Source organism: Aquila chrysaetos, chromosome 21 (genome assembly GCF_900496995.4).
Source record: "Aquila chrysaetos chrysaetos chromosome 21, bAquChr1.4, whole genome shotgun sequence".
Classification (NCBI taxonomy): Eukaryota; Metazoa; Chordata; class Aves; order Accipitriformes; family Accipitridae; genus Aquila; species Aquila chrysaetos.
The window spans coordinates 24,719,184-24,736,630 of record NC_044024.1 but is presented as its reverse complement, the minus strand read 5'-3'; the positions used below and the strand labels follow the sequence as shown (position 1 = coordinate 24,736,630).

Genomic DNA, 17,447 nt, shown 5'->3' with positions numbered 1-17,447 from the left:
CAAACAGATGAGCAGCCCGTCTAGGGCACAGACCATGCTCATGCCAGCTGGTCCCCAAGCACATATCTGGCTCCTTTGAGAGGTACTATCAGGGAAGACAAAAATGTCTGGGATCCACCTTTCTCCCTCCCCTACAAATCCATGGCTACTAAATCCCATTTCCTTCCACAAGCAGAGAAACCTTCATAGGCACAAAACACACATTCCCATCAGATCCAGTGCTTGCAGTGGCCGTGGCATTGCAGCTCCTTCAGGAATGTGCTCAGTTCCCAGGGGAAGTGGCTGTGAGCTGAGCTGGAAGTGCCACTTGAGGGTGAGGAGGTGCCATCCAGGCAGAGCACAGCCTGCAGTGCCCTGCTCACTCTCTCCTCCCTGCTCCCAGTGCTTGGGGGCCCTGGTCCTTCTCCTAGGTCTGCTGTTGAAGAATGGACACTGAGGAGGGCATGAATTTCCAAGCCTTCCTGCTCCTGAGAGTCTGATGAGGTCTGACAGCCCAAGAGAGGGGTTCTAGTTAAGCTGCAATTGCCTTGGGAGCCCATAAGTCAAGTATCTGTTGGGAACAGAGTTTGTAACTGCCTCATGCCCCAGATAGCACTTTGACAGATGACAATAAAGACTGCTCTTTTGCAACACAACAAAAAAGAAAACAAAAATCATCGTGCATAGGAGAGAAAAGGAGTGGGGGAGCTGTATGTAACAAAGCATAAGCAGTTGTGATCAGGTGGTGGACCAAACATTCCCAAAGAAGTGTTTCAACAGACCCGCACTGAAGTCGCCCATCTCCAAAGGATGGGCACAGACCAGTCCTGCAGGTTTCCACCTCCTCCCAGGCAGCAGTCCCTCACACAGGCTTGGGGACAACTGCCTGAATGTGATCCAGGTGAGGTAGTACTGTGCCATGTTACAAGCCCACTTCAGCAAGCGTAGAGTCTTGCCTTTTATTCATCTCTCTGTAAGACACTAGAAGACCTGGCTGTTTTCTGAGTTACTTCCACCAAATCGGAGCACTCCTGTTGTCTTGGGAGCAAAGGATGGGAACTTTGCTCCAGGGCAAAGCACAGCCTCAGAGAAAAGACTTGTGCCAGGGCTATTTTTGTGTTGCAGGGTTCACTCTCTAACTGACAAGCTCCAACTAAACTTGCATGCAGGATGAGGACCTGAGCTCACAGCATAAAAATACAGAACTTGGAGTTTTGATGCAACAAATGGTAATTTAAACCAAAGAGGCAGAAGAAGGTAAAATACCCTATGTCAGTCTTGTAACTCAGGTGATGAGTGTACACATGGGAAGTGGTAGTTCACCAAGCTGTGATAACGGGACTGTCAGCAACTGGGAAGGAAGTCTAGGAGTCAAAACTGGGCTGGGGACTGGAGAGGCTGGGGAAAAACTAGGCTGGGGAACTGAAAAGCTAGCCATGGTGCAGGGGACGGGCTAAATATGTGAGCTCTCCTCTCTCGAATTCAGACACTGTGGTACAAAAGGGAATGAAAACCATGCATCAGAAGCAGCTGGAACATATCCTCTTTGAAAGCATCTGCTTCTCATTCAGCCCTACATAGCCTCCAGGTTGTCCTACATCCAAACATTAACCCCCAGCTCCAGGCAGTCCACTAAGGGGTTTCTCTCTTATTGACAGGGTAATCCCAGCCATGGTACCTTCCTTGCATCCAGGCTGAGACCTGGGCTCACAGCCCTAGCTTTTTCTGTCTAGCTGTAATTAGCTGCCCTCTTCTGTAGGAAGCCTCTGTGGGCACATATGTCTGAGGTTGATGACACCCACAACCACATCCAGCAAGTGTTTAATCTCATCGAATGAATCATAGCACCACAGAAGGTACTCCGGCCCTCTGATCATCTTTGTGGCCCTCCTCTGGACTCGCTCCAACATGTCCATGTCCTTCTTATGTTGGGGGCCACAGAGCTGAATGTAGTACTCCAGAGGGGGGTCTCATGGGAGCGGAGTAGAGAGGGAGAATCACCTCCCTTGACCTGCTGGTCATGCTTCTTTTGATGCAGCCCAGAATACAGTTGGCTTTCTGGGCTGCAAACTCACATTGCTGGGTCATGTTATGCTTCTTGTCAACCAACAACCCCAAATCCTTCTCCTCAGGGCTGCTCTCAATCCACTCATCGCCCAGCCTGTATTTGCGCTTGGGATTGTCCCGACCCATGTGCAAGACCTTGCACTTGGTCTTGTTGAACTTCATGAGGCTCACACGAGCCCACCTCTCAAGCCTGCCAAGGTCTCTCTGAGTGGCAAAACATCAAGTTAACACAAGAAGAATGGGTTCTTCAGATATGTGAGCAGTAAGCAGAAGCCCAGGGAAGACATAGGCCCATTGCTAACAAGGGCAGAGAAACCAATTACTAATAATGTTGACAAGACAGAAGTTCTCAATACCTTCTCTACCTCTGTCTTTACCTGCATAGCTGGACAATGCAAGTGTCCACCCACCAGCAGGGATGGGTGGTCTGTGACCTATTGCAAAAGGTTCCACCCACATAAATCTATGTTAAGAGAAGTGGCTGACATTCTTGCAAGGCCGCTGCCTATAATATTTGAAAAGTAATGGAGATCAGGGGATACCCCTGATTACTGGCAGAGGGCAACTGTCACACCCATCTACAAGGAGGGTCCAAAAGAGGGCCCAGAAAACTGCAGGCACATTAGTCATACTTCAATCCCTGGGAAAGTCATGGAACAAGTTCTCTTAGAAACTTACAAACCAAATTAAGCAGGTGACTGGGAAAAGCCAGCATGGATTTACCAAGGACAAATCATGCCAGGCTGATCTGGTCATCTTCTACATCAAAATACCATGTTCTGTCAACGTGGGGAGAGCAATGGATGTTGTTTACTTGGATTTCAGCAAAGTGTTTGACACTGTTTCCCACAGCCTCCTCCTGGACAAACTGGCAAGACACAGATTGGATGGGCGGTCTGCAAAGCAGGTAGGGAGGGAATTGGCTCACAGGCAGCATGCAGAAGGTGGTGATCAATGGTTTTTACTCAGGCCGGCAGCCTGTCACAAGTGGGGTCCCCCAGGGATTGATACTGGGCCCCACACTGTTCAACATCTTCATAAATGATCTGGATAATGGGATTGAAAGCAACCTCACCAAGTTTGCTGATGACACCAAACTGGGTGCTGAGGTGGACACATCAGAAGGGAGAGCCATCTTACAGAGACCTGGACAAGCTGGAAGAGTGGGCTAACAAGAACAGCATGAAGTTTAACAATGACACGGGCAAGGTCCTGCACCTGGGACAGAATAACCAAAGATCCTGGTTCAGGCTAGGGTCTGTGTGGCTGGGGAGCAGCCTTGCTGAAAGGAACCTGGGGGTCCTGGGGGAAAGCAAGCTGAACATGATCCAGCAGTGTGCCGCTGCAGCAACGAAGGCAAATTGGATGCTGGGCAGCATCTGCAGGGGTGTTACTAGCAGAGATACAGATGGGATCATCCCACTCTACTCAGCGCTTGTTAGCTGTACCTGGAGTACTATGTCCAGTTCTGGTCCCCACAAATCAAAAAAGACATGGACAGACTGGAAAGGGTCCAAAGGAGGGCCACGAAGATGATCACACGGATGGAGAACCTGCCCTGTGAGGAAAGGCTGAGGGAGTTGTGTCTCTTCTCCCTGGAGAAGAGAAGGCTCGGTATCCAGTATTCCCGTACTTGAAGGGCAGCTACAGAGAGGACAGAGGCTCTCTCTTCACAAGGAGCCACATGGAGAGGACAAGGGGCAAGAGGTATGAGCTGCACCAGGAGAGGTTTCACCTCGTTACAAGAAAGAAATTTCTTACAGTGAGAACAGTCACTGGAACAACCTCCCCAGAGACGTGGTAGAGTCCCCATTGCTAGAGTTTTTCACGATACGACTGGACAGGGTGCTAGATAATCTCATCTAGGCTCCCTTTTCCACGAAAGGTTGGACCAGATGATCTTTGAGGTCCCTTACAACCTGGGCTGTTCTATGATTCTAATAAGGACGAGGCCCCATGCTCCTCTGCCCAGCCAGAGGAAAGGCAATGGCAACTTTCGCTAACAGGGACCCACAGCTCTGAGCTGATGTGCTACTAAGACTGAGAATCCCAAGTGAAGCAGGAGACAAATGACATTGTACACAATGAGCAGTCAAGTGAATGTGGTTCATCTTTCTAGTCAGTGAGAAAGACTCCAATGAGCTTTCCTGAAGTCCTCTCTAAAAAGACCTGTAAGCCTGAAGCAGGAGTGCTGGCTTGGACAACTCACCTTTGATAGAGTTAAGAATTTCTTGAATTCTCTGTGGCTCATTGCGGTCTGGTCTGCAGCTCGGTGTGATCTCCAGCACGTAATCAGGACCGTACTCTGTGAAGAACTGCAGGGAAGAGGAGAGGAGAGTCAGAAGAGAGGTCTCTGGCTGGCTGAGGCTGGAGGGAGGGCATCCCACGGGTACCTGTTTGTAAAAAGGCAAAAACATTTTCTCCATCTGAGGGGCACATGTAGCTTAACTACATTAAAGAGGTGCTTCTGCAGTGTCTGTGCCCACCTGAAGTATGCAACCACTACCAATTTAAGGGCTTAGGAAGCAGAGCTCAGTTGTGCAGCCAAAAGCAGTCAAATGTCTATCGCAATGCTTTATTTGAGAAAGCTGTTGACACTCATTTTACACATGGTTACCTTCAAACCTGATTTTTTAATGAACAAAATTCAAGTGCTGCCTATCAGATATCCTTCCTCTCAGCTCCCTGCCCCACCTTGCAGAGTGCTGCACTGACATGACTGTGAAACACCCAGAAGGAGAAAAATCAGTGTGCTTCAAGGTTACTAATGTGTCTTTCCTGGCTGAGTACTACAACAGCGTGCAGGCAAGCCTGAATGAGAATATCTGCAGCATGTGGGCTCTTCACGATAATGTAGAATCACAAATTATTGCCAGCAGTTTTATTTCACAAGCACGCAGCACTGAGAAAAGAAGTAGACACACCAGGATTAAAAATTCAGCAGTGAAGTTGCGATTGGTCCTGTTGCTAGCCCTGGAGAGCTTTACTCCATGGAGAGTCCAGACTTTGTACGAAAGATAGGGAAATTCACAGCATTATAGTCTCCCCAGTGATTAATGATGCACAGGGCTGAGGTTTTCTTTAAGGGTGAGATTGGAGGTGGCAGATCTGGCAACCCAAGACCGACATCTCTGCACTAGCAGGGGCAATGAGGGCTTCTCCAAGCAGACCTCAACATGCCAGTACTGACGAGGAAAATGAAGTGTCTCCTGAATGCTGCAGGTTACAGTTCAGCATTTGAAAGCAAACCTGAAATCATGCTGGGCTTACTAGCCTGTGAATCGCAGTGTTAAGGAGCTGCCTGCTCTGTAAGTACATGAGCAATTCACACAGAATGGACAAGGCAGCTGGGTCAGGGCAGGCAACATGCTGCCTCCCCAACTTTTTTGTGGGCCAACACAATATTCCACTGAAAAGGGAGTAAAAGGCAGATTTTGACAGCTGCACCGGCTCATTTGTGCAGTGCTCGGTCACGGCAGACCCAGCCAGCCGATTGAAAAAATGGAAAAATCTTTCCTTTTTAGTGAGTCAGGGTTTTGATCTATGCTTTCAATGCTGTGCAAATGAGATCCCATCTGTCCCCCAAACCAACGTGGGGCAGCAGGAAACTGCAGTACATTGTGGCTGCTCTTAGCTCATTAAAACATTACCATGACTGTTCAGATCAGAGATGGACCCAGGGCTAGCCTGAATGGGACCCTTCCCAGCTGTATCGTGCAGCATGGGAGCCCATGCTTAGCTAACTAGCAGGCGCTAGTTATCCTTCTTCCAAGCTTCTCCATGGTCAGCCCAAGGACCGATGTATATTTTTCAAGCAGACTATTTTCACAGTTTTCTTAAGTAATCTCCTTTATAGCTAAACATTTTCCTTTCTTCACCTCTGCCCAGAGATTGCTTTGGAAAGCCCCTGCTGAAATACTGACAGAAGAGAAGAACACTGACATTTCTCCTGCTTAGAAAGACTGAAAATAGCTACAGCAGTAGAAGCCAACATGTTTTGGGAAGTCCTCACTGACAGCTGGTGTCTCTAGTCTGGTTTGAGTTTGCTCTTGTACTCTGAACAGGAGACAGCTACTCCCAGAGCACACAGGCTCCACTGGCAAGGCCCACTGACTCCACAAATCAAGTAACCTGGCTCATTTGCAGGAAAAAAGGAAATACACAGAAAATCTTGACTGCAGCATCCGTGGAAGAGCACATGGAAAATGCACACCTCTCAGTAACTGGTCTTGGCTGCACAACCTGATGGTTACACAGGCAGTGGCACAGCGGACTTTGTACCTGGGCCTAGCACATCCAGCCTGGGACACAAGGCACAGTTAATCCTGATGAAGGCATGATTTTGCACTTCCTCACATTCTCATTTCTGTGGCACCAAGTGAAACAGCGCACCAATACAGTTTCATGCAACTGCTTTTCAAAGTCTACATTAAAGGGCAAAAATACCTCAACTTTTGCACGGATATGGTTTATGGCAGTTGAGAAGCTTTTGGTATTAACTAACTAATATCCTGTAGAGCAGCTCCATGTGCTGAGCCACTCAGTATGGGTTGCAGAGCGCAGTCAACGCAGAAGAGCTTGGGGTCAGCTGTGTTCTACACCATCCACCAGAAAGCAGGTCAGCACGGCAAGCCTGGTAAATCTTGAACTGGCTTATCCAAGAGTTCTGATGCAGGTGCTCTGAAGCAAACAGCCGCAGCTGTTGAAAACATTCCTATCCCTCTACCACAGGTTCCTGTGCAGGTGGCAGAAGAAAATACATGTCCAGTCACTCCAGGTCACAGACTGAGACACAAGGGCTGAGACACAAACCGGCAGGGCACAGGGGCAGTGGCAGGAGCCCCTGCCCACTTCTGCTGCCTTGCACTGGCGGCAGGACAGCCAGGCAGGTAAGGACAGGACCACCTCTCATTGCTGCAGCTAGAGGTGCTTCTTGTCTCTGAGGAAACACTAACAAAAGAAATTCTTTCAACCACTCATCAACTGACAAAAACAACAAGCAGCAGCTGAGAATCCACTGAGGTCTGACCACTGCAGGGACCCAGAGAGGCAAATCTACCAAAACAAACCGGTAACTTCCATTTTCTCTTTGAGGTGAGAGGCTTAAACCCTAATATTTCCAAAGATAGTACAAAAGAACCATTTGTACAAGCACCTTGTATCCACTCTCTTGCAGTCTGGAGGGGATTCAAGAGGTGGTTTTCAGTCCTGCAGAAAAGACTCATTCTGTTTCTTCACCTCAGAACAAGGAGGATGTTGCAAGTAAGCAAGCTCATGCTTCAGCAGCAACAGAATGCCTGCACTACTCACTCATCCATTCTTTTGTAGCAGGGGAAAATATATCTTTTTCATCTCTGAAAAAAACCTGTCATTTTCAGGGATGAAAAAAACCGTGTTGAGAACCAAGACTCACAAGGAAAGCTAAAAATCCTCCTCTTAATCAGCAGCTGACCCAGAAACTGACAACTGCTCCCTTTTAAAACTCAGGCATGCCAAAACTGAGAATCACAAATGTCCGATGCACAATGCTAAAGCCCTGAGCAGGCCAAAAGGAGCTGAAGTTTAAACCAGAGGGAGGCATACCTGGGACTGCTAATGTCTGCCCTCCCATCAGTGGGGTGTCCTAGAGAAAGGAGCAGTGCCAAGTGTAGTAGCATGACTGCCAAGTGCTTTGATGGTCTGAAAGAGGGTGGGAGTAATGGTTCAGGAGACAGGAATGTGGAATGACTGCAGGGAAAGAAGTGTTGGAGGAAGAAAAGAGTAGGCATGGAGGCCAGGAAAAAGGATGAGAAATAGAGAAAGAAAAAGGCAAAGAGGAGAGGAAAAAAAAGGCTAAAACAATAATGTTCTTAAAGGGGAAGGATATTTTCTACTGAATAATGCCAGATCTGACAAGTACTACGCCAATAGCAAAAAAATTAGGCATCTTATAAAAGTCTAAATTCTGTCCCTGACTTTAGTAGAAACAGTTCATTGGTGGACACTGCTGCAGGGGGACCATGACCCACTGCACCATCAGCACTGGATATTCAAAGAAATTCTATGTTGGTCCTTCCAGACATCCTAAGACTATTTAAACACCATTACACTGCTGCTCAGTCAAATGCTTTTTGGATCTCAAGACCACAGCTGTCTTGTTTTCAAGTCCTTCTCTACAAACTCTAGAACAAAAAAGAACAACCAAAAGACCTCCATGTTTCTGAATACTGACTTTCTTTCATAGTAACTTGATTCCAAGACCTGGAGCTGTAAAGAACGTTCCCAAACCCCTCAGTGCCGGAAGAGAAGCATAATGCTAAATATAACTGGGTAGAATTTGGCCCATCATCACTGAAAAAGCATGCCAAACCTGGCTGATGGAGGGAAATACATCCAGAGCAGCACAACCTAGCCACTTCACAGCAAGGTGCTTTAGCAATGATCTGTCCTGGGTCACGTACTCTCACGAGTTTCCTTCAGGAGGCGAGCAGAGCCCTGGGGTTGTACAGCAGGAAAACAGTGCCTGGACTGCCTTCAAGCTGCTCACAGTCAGGAATTCTGCACTGATCTCAAAAAGCTGACTGGTCTGACAGCTCAGTTTCCAGGTTTCATGTTAATCAGAATGGGAACTCCTATTCAAAGCAAAGAAAACACAAAATCAGGAAGTACCAACCTTTGTTTCTGTGTACAGGCACTGATAAGCTATTAAACCATTAGTGGTTCTTTGCCAGAAGCAGCAGAAAAAAATCCTGGGAATCTGACAAAAAGACAACAGCCCTGTGTGCGCACAAATACATACGTACACATATACAGAAAGCACATGCTGTTTCCCCTTCAGATTATCTCATAGCTGTGTAAATATTTCATACTCACTAGCCTCCAAACCAATTCTCCTCCTTCATGACTTTTCCCCCCGCCAAATCTGCTTCCACCAGTTTACCTTAAATATGCCAACCCATCCAAACAGCACAATGCAGACAGCCTGGAGCATCTCCTGGGAAGATTATAGAGGGTAAAATACACTGATGAGGATGACTCTAAAAATATGCAAAACCAGTCAGCTGTAGCTTCTCTGGGAGTTTCTGTTAGGAATCTCTGCAGGATTAATGCAAGATGAGCACATCTCATTCTTAATCACAGAGAAACAGGCTGCCCCACAAAGTGCTAGCCTGGAACTTGCACTAGCAGCAAGGTGAGGAACTTCGTTACCTTCCACTAGCTCCATCTAAGGGGAAAAAAAAGCCTACTCTAAATGCAATGAGTCATGGAGTGAGAAAAGGGAGTAGAAGAATTCCCATGAAAGTGAAGTGTCACATATTGAATACATAGTACGGCACTCCTTCCCCTGAAAATCTGAGGTCCATAAGGTTTAAACTAACTTGTCAAGTCAAAAATCCAGGTGTGAACATCACATGGGAATGTACCTTGTCCAGGCTCTGGAATAAGGCAATGGCAAAGCACTGCCTGGCATCTGACTGCTCTCTGTCATGCTCTGATGAGCCTGCTAGAAAAGATAGAAAGTGTATTTTAAGTTCAAAAACACAAACCATGTCCTCCAAAAGCTGTATTTGCCATCAACCATCTTACTGTCTTCTGCTCTGACAACTGTCACCAGCAAAGACTTGTCTCCCAGATAGCTTCGTTGCAAAGCAGAGCCATGAAGAGAAGCCAGAGAGCATCAATGACTTTGGATGTCAACTCCCAGGATGGCTCATCCCTTCTACAGGCAGCTTGCAAAGAGCTGTTTGACTTAACAGACTCAGGTCCCCTCACAGAAAGCACAGGAGTGCAAGAGCAGCAAGTAGCTTCCCAGAGCGCTCAGTGGGCCAGCATGTGCCTTCACATCTGTACCCAAGGCAGGTGGTAGAGACACTACACTGAACTGCACACGCTGCCTGCATCCCTCAGCAAACCTGTCCAGTGGCTGGGAACCTTTTCCCTTGGCAAAGGCAGAGAATGGAAGCGTCATCCTAACTGCGTCCAAGCCCACCACAAGGCAACAGTCCATCTTACAGATGCAGAGTGGGATAAAGCTTGCTTTTGTTAACACAAGGCTTTCCTGGTTCACTCTGTGGCTTTTAAACAGAGCGAAGTCTTGACATGCCCCTCTCCATGCTTCAGAGGAAGCCAGAGGACACGCCGCCATCCCCACATCGAAGCTGAAATGCAGCTGGGCAGGAGGAGGGCCCCAGGCACACTGCACAACACATGGACACCCTTGAGGGAAGGCAGAGGTCACCTGCGTGCTGGGCACTGAATTGCTTAATGGAGTCTGCCTTCTCCACATAGCCACTCACCAAACACCTGGACAAGCACTCCCATGGCATCTCAGAGTTAAGAGCCCCAAACCAAACCTCCACCATTCTCACCTGGACGTTAAGTGTGTGGCGCCATGTGCTGCCACACTCATATGCAGCTCTTCATCGTAAAGGGGCTAGCAAGTGGTGGTGCAAGAAGCCGGGTTTTTATGCCCTTAAACAGCATAGAGGTCTCAAGAAGCCAGGCCTGAGATTTTTCTCCCCATCAGCATCTGCACACGGAGCTGGATCAGCACGGTCTCACTGTGCTCTCTGCAGTGACCTCTCTCCAGACCTCAAGCACCAGCATTTCTTGTAGCTGCCTTATTAGAGAGGCATCTGCCTCTGCTAAGGACCTATGTGCACCTGCCGTTGGACATGGATATTTCGGACTGTTCTGTGTCCCAAAGGCAGGGTTCAGCAGCAGCAGGCTTCCAGGAGAGACTGGTACCTGTACGTACCTTGCAGCTTTAATCAGAACAGTGCTCCTGAGAAGCAGGAGGTTCCCAGCCCTGGAGGAACACTCTTTCCTGGGGGAGGAGCACAATATGATCCAGTACAAGCTGCCACACACTGGCCATAAGACAGGGCTTGCACATCCACTCAGGGGTGAGAGGCTAGTAGATCTCAAACTCCTGCTCTTGTGCATGACAAAGCCCATGCCATCCCTCACCGGAAGACAGAGCAATGTGCTGAACAGCTGAACCACAGGAAGCCCCAACATGGGGGCTACACAGGCACCTGGCAGGGACTCTCCCATAAGTTTTGTCAACCAGCTGGGATTCCCATGTCAAGGGGAATAGATTCACCAGGCATAGATTAATACACACAAAGGCTGAGACATAACAGAGGTGGAGACTAGAGTTGCTAAGACAAGAGTTGGGAAGGAGACACACACTGGCTCTCACGTGCTCAGGTTGCACATGCCCTCTGCAAAGGAGCAAGTAACAGTGTTTTCCCAGCTGGACCCTCCTGGTCCCAAGCTCTAACCGTCACATCCAACACAAAGACCAGCCTCTTCACAGCTTCACTGGTTTATCAGCCCTGGCTATTAATTTCCCCCAACAAGGAAACAGATCCAGCTGGCAATGTTTTCAGTTGACTGTTCTTACTCCATGAGCGACAAGACCTTGGAGGACCATGGACACAAGGAAGAGTTATTGGTTTGAGTAAAGCAGCCACCAGGCTGCAGTCTCAGTTGAAAGCCCACAAGAGCAGGATCAGGCAGTTTGGTCTGCGTGGAGAGGAGCCAGCCTGGGGACAGCATCCAGATTAAAAGGCAACGTTAGCTGCAGTGAAGACAAGCCTACAGCTGCTCAGGATCTGCCATGGCTTCTGATCTCATGGAGAACAGGACAAACAATAAGAAGGGTGTCAGCTTCACTGCAGATAGCCTGCAGCTGTCCGACTGCAGCAAGGTTCCTGCCTCCTGCCCATGGCAGTGTTGCCTTGTTAAAAAGGAACTGCATTTACTTAAGTACCCAAATCTAGACTGGATCAAGAGGGAATTTTGTAGCTGGGCTTCAACAGAGCTTTCCACTCTGGGAAAATGATTTTTCTCCTCTCCAAGCCAGAGTGGTCTTTAGAAACCATGTCAAAGAAGGTGTTTGTTGCTGCTGTTATCTTATTACAGAGCCATTCTGTCAGACACCCTCAGCCAAACATGGGACCAAGTAACTATAAATTGCTGCATTTGTCTCTACCTCGGAGACAGCATAACAGCAACCCCAAACCCAACTTTCTTCTTTTCTGAGAGACATTCAGGCAGTGACCCAAACCACTGTCAAGCAACCAAGTACAAATCAGCTGGAGAAATCACTCCTAGGTTTGCTGCACATCTGCACTGCTTCCCATTTTATTTCAAAGTATGAAAAAGACTTAAGCTTTAAATCCAAAGATGCAGGTTCCAATGAGAATGAAAGTCAGCCCGAAAGGCTTTACCAAGGAAGAAAGGATGGGAAGAACCAAATTTTACACTGCAAGAGGAGCTGCTGGAGTCTCCAGCTGGGAGGTCTAAGCCCTGAGAGTTGGGTAAGAACAGCCTGGTGGCACTGGGGATACTGGGAGAAAACCAAACTGAGGGAACCAACTAAAAAATCTGAGTATTTCCTGTGGTGGAAATCTTTTTGAAAGTGGAAATTTTCCTAAAGGAAGTGGTGGAAACCCAACTGCTTCCATTATCTCAAACCAGATAAAGCCCTTGAGCATAAACAAAAGGGAACATTCCTGTACTGGGTGCCAGTTTACTTTGAAAGGGGGATTTTGATATCTAAAAGTAATTATTTTTTTCCATGTCCAGTTTTCATGAGCCAGACAATTTTCTAATTAATTTATTTTTTAAAATTAAAGTCCTGGTAACTGTTACTAGCCCAGCATACCTGCTCATAGGTATCTTTTAGTGTCCTCTCACACAGAAAAACCCCACCACATTTTCTCCATGCAGTAAGACTTACACACTATAATACACAGGCTAGGGGGGCAACAGGTAGGGATAACCTACCCATGACTCCCTGACTGTTGAAGAGTATCTAGAAGACAGAAAACCCAGACGACGCAAACGGAGACTGCTGCACGCACATGAATTCTATCCATTACAGGGATACAGACCTTTGCATCACCTGAAACCCTGGTGCTACAGACACTGGACCTGTCATCCTCATTCAACGAGGTGGATGAACTTGCTCCAGGTAACTTAAGCTGAGGTGGCAGAGCGGGCTCTCAGGTGTAATGCCCCTGCCTCATTTATGGTAGGCAGGATTTTAATGAAGAACAGTGAGATTAAAGCCCCTATCTTTAGTGTTACCCCATGGAAGGTGCATATTGGATCACATCTTGGCATAAAACCAGAGAGGCTCAGCCAATTCAGCCCTGTCAAGTACCAGATGGAGAGCAAGGAATTACAGAAACCAAAAGGATGACCCCAAACGTGTCACCATGGAGAAGCAGCTACCCCCTTTCCTGCGTGTACTCGGCAAGTCCCGTAAAGCACGCTGTGCACAGCCAGTCGTTAGCCTTGCACTCTTCTTTTTGCCCAGGGTCTCGCTTGACTAGGACAGGTTTGGAGCAGTGCTGAACACCCACAGCTGCCCCCAGGACCAGCTGAAACATGTAAGTATCATAATAATGCTGAATCTTCTCACAAACCAAGCCTTACATGTTACCAACAGGACAAATACAGAGACCGCAGGATACTTCTTGGCCATACATCACAGAAAACTGGAAGAGCACCCTGAGAAACTCTGTGTTCACACTGTTCTTTATACTCGTCCCCCTGCATCTGCTATCGGCTACTGTGGCAGAGAGGAGAGGAGACAGACAGATTGACAGCTTCCTGGACAATACTGCTCACTTGACATGGTGAAGGAGGTACCATCCTCCAGATTGCACATTCCCATGCTATTTAAGACCATCACAACATGTCACGTGAGCAAAGCCCAGTGTCCAGGCCAAGGGAGAAAGAGAAACACTTGCAGTGGACTTAACCATGAGACAACTGTTTCTTGCAGTGCATGGGAAAAAAATTTCAGATGCACAGTTTGGGAAGAAAGCTCTTGTGGGCTGGGAAGGGGAAACAGCTTTTGCTACAGAGGGCTCAACTCCACTTCCCAATTCTCTTCAGCTCTGCAGAATAGCTCCTGCCTTTTGGGAACCATCATCTGCTGGGCCAGGCACCCAGCTCAACACCAGCTGAGCGGCCAGCAGACACTGGAACGTGCCCCAGCGCACAAGTAAGAAACAACAGGGCTTAATTTACAATCAAGGCTTTGTGACAGCTTTTCCCTGCTGCCCGCCTCCCCCCCACACACCCCCCTCAAAGGAAAAACTGTCCCATTCCCTGCCCCAAGCCCCTCGCATCCCCTTAGAAAGGCCGGGCCTCCTGTTCGCTCACTTCTGGGAGCAGTGGCGGCAGTTGCTGGAGTGGGGAGTGGGGTGGAGGTTGTTCAGCAGGTACAAAATGCTTTTTGTTCCCTCGACAGGGTTGAGCTGCTGCTTTTCCTGCTTCCAGCCCTCCTGGGGTACCCGGGAGAAGGGGCAGGGGCAGTTCAGGAACGTGACTGTGTTCAGTTTGTGGCATCTGAGCAGGGCCACAGCTTGCCTCTTTGATCCCTGGCCACGAAAAGCGCATAAAAGATTGAATTAAAGAATTAAGACCTTTACAAACTGGCCTACGAGGACTCTGTCTGTCCCAGGACCTCCTCCCACAGTAGCAGTGCCCTGTGTTATCACCACCCCCTGTGCTGGTCACTGGCCAGTGGTCCCTTTCATTTAGCTGCCAACACCTCCCTCCCCAACACATCGTGCTCAAAAAGCACCCTGCAAGCATCACTCCAGGGCCCCAACACCAAACGTGCTGCAGGCTCACTGCTGCCTGGCTATACGCAGTCGTTATCTCATGCAAAACACTTGATTCCTGCAAGCACAGCCAGAGCACACAATCACATAGAGACAATATCTCCCTAGCTGGGTGCAAAACAGAGCAACATTTATCTCCTCCCCAGTAAATAACCTTCAGAAGAGCAGTGGGCAGCAGCCAGAAGGCCAGGGCTGAGAGCACACTGCTCTGCCTGATGAGCCAGGGCCCATCAGGCCACCTCGCTCACACCGCACACAAGGATGCTCTGCTCCCTTGGCCTTCCTAATTTTGTAAATCCCACAAAAATCACACCTTACAAAAGGTCTCAACATCGTTTATGAGCCTGCTGTAATAATTCTCCTATAGGTGCCCAAGTGGGAACAGCAGCACTTGGTGACTGCGTCATCCAAGGCAGCCCATGTTTCTCCTCCTGTTCCAGCTCATTCCTCTTCAAGTGCTGCCCCACCGCTCCAAGAGACAGGCTGGGCTGATCTCTGGGAACAGGTTCCTCCAGGGTGAACCCTGAGCAGCTCCTCTCATCGCCGGAAACAAAACCACAAGCACCATTTCACTGCAAGGGGAACCCAAACAGGCTGGCCACCGGCAGCACCACAACTCGCAGCCAGCTCAGCCCTGCAGCCCAAGCACTGGCCAGCCCAGGACGGGATACAAATTCCTTTGAGAAGGAGTAGCCAGAGCACACAGGGCCCCACTGTGCACCTTGTGACATCCTGCGATCAACTCATTCCCACACTGCTCTTACCCTTCAGGGCACTCGGTGCAGGAATCATTAACACAACAAACAAACTGTTCAGAGCAACAACAAAAAGGCAAAACCTAACCACCTGCAGCAGTTAATTTCTACAGAGGGACTCACCCTTTTCACTTCCCGCATATATGAAAGATTAAAACCTGCTTCTGCAGAAACCTGGTTAAAGGATCATATTTAAGCATGACACCCCTCAAAAAGCATCCTGTATCTGTAATCACCAGTTTCTATAATGATGAATTTCCAGTTTCAATACACACAAACACTACTTCCTCATGCATACTGGTCCGTGTGATCCTTAGACAAAGGCAAAACTGTAATTCTCCTCTGTGGTCACTCTATGCTTGAACTGCTTTGCCCATGGAGTTTTGTTTCTGTAGGGTCAATAACACTGATCTGCAGTTTGAGACCTATTACGAACCTATAGTTATTCCACCCAAATTCAGTCTAGACTGTGTCCCTCCAACCAGCTGTCCAGCCCTGCTGAAGACTTTAAAAGCACCAAGACTGGAACTGAGAGCTCATACGCGATCATGAACAGCACCTCGCCTCATGGCCCACTGCAAGACTGCTGGTCAGAAAAGCTTCAAAGTTGCACCTGGTATTTTCTGTAAGTCAATGAAAGCAGGGCTAAAATTTAAAGCCTTGAGAAAGGCCTGGTTCTTTCCTGGCAAAAGTGTGCACACATCCTAAAGAGCTCTTTGAGCAAACAGGTGACTCCCCCTCCCCATCCTCTCTGTAATCATCTGAGACTGCAGTCTATTGGTGCCTGAGATCCCTTGCAAAAAGATGCGGACAGCCTCAGGTTTTGGGAACAAGCACCCACTATGCTGCTAGGACAGTGCGTTATTGTTACAGGAGTGCATCAACAAAACAGTATTGAGCAGCAAGGATGCCGTTTGGATTAGGTAGAACGACTCAGCTCTTGTGCCAGGAGAAGGTAGGGTTTGTCAAAGCTTTACCTCGTGATCGGGTATCTCGGAGCACAGCGTTCTCCCAAGGATGACCCCAGTCAAGTATGTCCAGCAGCGAGCTGTGTTGGCAAGGTTGTAGCCTCCTGTCTCCAGCAAGAATTGTTATTTTGGAGTGGGAAGAGTGGGGAAAGGGAAGACAGAGGGAGAGATTTTAGTGGAAGGAACAGATCACAGAGGCAACATGCACAGTTTACATGAATTCAGCTTACTTCATCCATTCAAGCTGTGCCCCAAAACCGCATTTTGCACCTGCTGGCTACATGAGGCTAGGTCCAAATGACACTGTATGCAAGGGCAGACCTCCCAAACTGAATCCCAGTTACACCCAGTGTGGCACAGGCCAGGCTCCTGAAGCCACCATCTCAGACCCAGCATGAGCCCCCAGTCCCATGCACTGGGCTCTCTCCTGGCAACAAGGAGGGCTGTTCAGAGGTAACAGAGAGAGAAGCGCAAGGGCAGCAGCAGAGACGGGGGATTCCTGGTTTTTAATGCCAGCCTTCGACCCATAAAGCATAATACGCATGCCCAGCCATTCGCTGGTGAGCTCTTCAGCACTGTCATGTTTGAGAGGACAAATATGAAGCTCATTAGTACAACCTGCGACTGCTTTAGAAGTAAATGAGGTTTCACAGTCAGTATGGTAATGGTTACCTCTGTGGTAACAGTACATGAGCCCACAAGGAGAAACCTTAGCTGAAAGCAATCCTGCAAGAAACTCAGAAGACTTTTTTCCCAGCAAAGATGACTAAAATAGTAAGAGAAAAAAACACTTTAAAAAGAGAGAGAGACACCATATTCTTCAATGTTCCCTTCTCTTTGTGTTGGTGGTTGGTTTTTTGTTGGTTTGGGTTTTTTTTTTCCCCCCAAGTATTGACTCGTCCCCCAGTTTCCACTTCAAATGCTTCCACAAGCTGCAGTGGTACAACACTCCTTTGGTAGTTTCACAAGTGACAAATAGTTGTCCCTCATTTTTTGACAGAAGTTTTGGGGTTTCTTTTTGCCTGAAAGCTGCCATCCCCAGCATACCC

The 17,447-nt window shown here is 48.3% G+C and overlaps 1 protein-coding gene across 15 annotated transcripts in view; it reads right to left on the bottom strand.

Moving 5' to 3' along the window:
* HDAC8 (histone deacetylase 8) overlaps positions 1–17,447 on the bottom strand; it is a 46,585-nt gene that overhangs the window by 2,957 nt on the left and 26,181 nt on the right. For 10 of the 15 annotated variants that reach the window (XM_029996946.2, XM_029996952.2, XM_029996943.2 and 7 more), the window contains 2 exons: positions 16,408–16,502; positions 4,256–4,439 (listed from right to left, as the gene is read on the bottom strand). In XM_029996946.2, coding sequence (XP_029852806.1) covers positions 4,256–4,439; positions 16,408–16,502 — 279 coding nt within the window. Of the gene's footprint in view, positions 1–4,255; positions 4,440–8,395; positions 8,658–9,404; positions 9,530–16,407; positions 16,503–17,447 lie in introns of those variants that run through there. The other 5 variants (XM_029996944.2, XM_029996950.2, XR_003920892.2 and 2 more) reach the window with 4 other exon arrangements.